Source organism: Rhamphochromis longiceps, linkage group LG6 (assembly GCF_057381845.1).
Source record: "Rhamphochromis longiceps isolate RC_006_pf linkage group LG6, R_longiceps_female_GT1.1, whole genome shotgun sequence".
In the NCBI taxonomy this organism is placed as follows: Eukaryota; Metazoa; Chordata; class Actinopteri; order Cichliformes; family Cichlidae; genus Rhamphochromis; species Rhamphochromis longiceps.
Genome location: NC_140562.1, coordinates 41600006 through 41602256, shown reverse-complemented (window position 1 = coordinate 41602256; position 2251 = coordinate 41600006). Strand labels below are relative to the sequence as shown.

Sequence of the window (2251 nt, the reverse complement as noted above, 5' to 3'; positions counted from 1 at the left end):
TTCATCATCTAACATTTTGTGAATTTTTTTACGCGGGTCATTACTGCCACCGCCTCTAGGATTTCTAATTACTTGCACAACAATTTCTAGGGGAGAGCCTGCGACGATCGCTCCGTTTGATTGTATCAGCCTGGCTAGCAGGTCCTCAAAAACCGGTACAATGTTTTCAGCGCTTTCGTCATCGACGTTAAAAACAGAGTGATTTCGCGCGTGCTCGCTGATGATCTCCAGTTGAACCCGGTCGTTACGACTAACTTCCGGTCTGACCCTATCCGCTAGATCTACAAAATTATCCCTGACGTCGAGGTAAAATTGAGCGAGGTCGCTCGCTTCATCCGGAGAGGGAATGTTAAATACTCGCCTTATTTCGAAATTATTAAAATGTTCGCGGCGAGTCACCGCATCGTTCTGTACCCGAGATCCTCCTCCTCCTCCTCCTTGTTGATGCTCCGCAGGCCGGTCCTCCTCCTCCCTGGGCTGCTGATGATGATGCTGCTCCACCTGCACCTGCTGCTGCACCTGCTCCTCCCCCTGCTGCCGGTCGTAGAACTGAAGAGCATTTTCTATCGGCTGCAGAGGGTCAAAGTTCAGTAGACCGGCAAGCCGTTCGTTTTCAATGTTTTGAAGGAGGACCTGCAATGCGTTTTCTAAAGGTTGTAGTGGGTCGTTTGGTGGTGGGGCTATATTGTTTTCTAACGGTGGGGCTAAATGTTCATCGTTTCTGTTTAATTCTGCCACGGCTTCCAACAAAGCCTCAGGAATGCTGTGTTCTTCCGACATGATTTTCTTTATTTCTTAATTCACAGACTTTTACATGCTTTTACTTTACAGGTCCTTGTGTCTGTATATCGATGCATATGTGCGAACTGTTATGGCGTACATGAAAGCGAGGTTTTCAAGGATTCTCTTCTTATGAAGCATCCGTCGAGCTGTAAGAAAAGACGGACAGAATGTATTTTTAAACCTTACATTTTTTTATTTTTATAGAGCAGAGAAGTTTAATAGGATCGATTCATCCCCCCGTCAATTACCTCTCACTCTCCTGAGAGGAGGCGATCTGGACGGTTCCTCCTCAGCCTGATTTTCTTCCGCCTGATTTTCTGTATCGGTCTCTGTCGGGGGGGAAATAAAACAGAAGAGATTTAAGAAAACAATCTCCCTCCTTCCTATTTTTTTTGAGAATGAAAAAACTTTTTATTTACCTCGCTCCTCCGCCCTATTGTCTGTAGCGGCGGGGGATTGGTTAGGTAAATCCGCAATCTCGGCTGCCGAGAAATAAAACAGAAGAGATTTAAGAAAACAACCTCCTCCTTTTTATTTTTCGAGAATGAAAAAACTTTTTATTTACCTCGCTCCTCCGCGCGATTGTCTGTAGCGGAGGGGGCTTGAATAGGTATATCCGCAATCTCGGCTGCCGAGAAATAAAACAAAAAAGAGAAAGATTTAATAAAAAAAAACTTTCTAGCACGCTTTATACCACTCCAAGTCGGGAGGGGCGGTATAGCACACTCGGATTACTCCGCCACATCCTGATATTTATCGAAATGACGGATATTGCATCATATTGTTTACCTTTTGGTTTAAAAGGTATTTTCCTGCAGTTCTCCCGGTATGCGTTGACGAAAATAACGTCGTCGTCTTCTTCTTCTTCTTTTCGCTGCGGCGGGGTCTGTATATTCTCGGTTACCTCTGTCGAGAAATAAAGTTAAACTTTTTAAAAATCTGCTCCGGGTCGGGAGGGGCGGTATAGCACACTCGGATTACTCCGTCACATCCTGTTATTCAACAAAATGGCGGATAATGCATCATATTGTTTACCTTCGATTTTAAAACTTTTCTCCGCGGTTCTCCCGGTATGCGGAGACGAAAATAGTGCCGTCTTCTCTTCGACGCGGCGGCAGCGGAGGTTCTGCGGGGGATATGGCTTCTAATTCGCCGCGGAAAACGGCCGGATTTCTGCTGTTACTCACTGCATTATCGATTGTTTCTGTAAGTATCAGAGCATGGTTAAATCAAGTCTATCTAAACTTATTTAAAAAATGGTATATACTTATTTAAACGTACCGTAGTCCACTTGCGTGAAATCATTGATGTAGAAATCTAAAAGAAAGTAATCAAATTATTGACATCTCTGTTGATATATAATTTAAAGTCGTAAAGAAAAAAACTTACCGGGGTGAGGTATGAACAGTTCTGGCGAGATGGCCCTGGCGCTCTGATCGGCGGCGTTGTTTGAACGGAATGCTGACAT

At 44.3% G+C, this 2251-nt stretch overlaps 1 protein-coding gene across 1 annotated transcript; it reads right to left on the bottom strand.

Annotated features, from left to right (window-relative positions):
* Positions 1–825: 825 nt before the first annotated feature.
* LOC146668764 (uncharacterized) lies at positions 826–2251 on the bottom strand. The gene is made up of 6 exons (XM_085408353.1): positions 2173–2251; positions 1573–1689; positions 1349–1411; positions 1203–1265; positions 1032–1112; positions 826–929 (listed from the first exon to the last, which is right to left on the bottom strand). The coding sequence occupies exons 1-6, from the start codon at positions 2249–2251 to the stop codon at positions 826–828; spliced, it is 507 nt and encodes a 168-aa protein (XP_085264479.1).

Coding starts and splice junctions, on each gene's coding strand:
- LOC146668764 (XM_085408353.1), bottom strand. CDS start 2,251: ATGTCAGCATTCCGTTCAAACAACGCCGCCGATCAGAGCGCCAGGGCC. Junction 1,412..1,572: donor AATACCTTTTAAACCAAAAG/GTAAACAATATG, acceptor ATTTCTCGGCAG/CCGAGATTGCGGATATACCT. Junction 1,266..1,348: donor CAATCGCGCGGAGGAGCGAG/GTAAATAAAAAG, acceptor ATTTCTCGGCAG/CCGAGATTGCGGATTTACCT.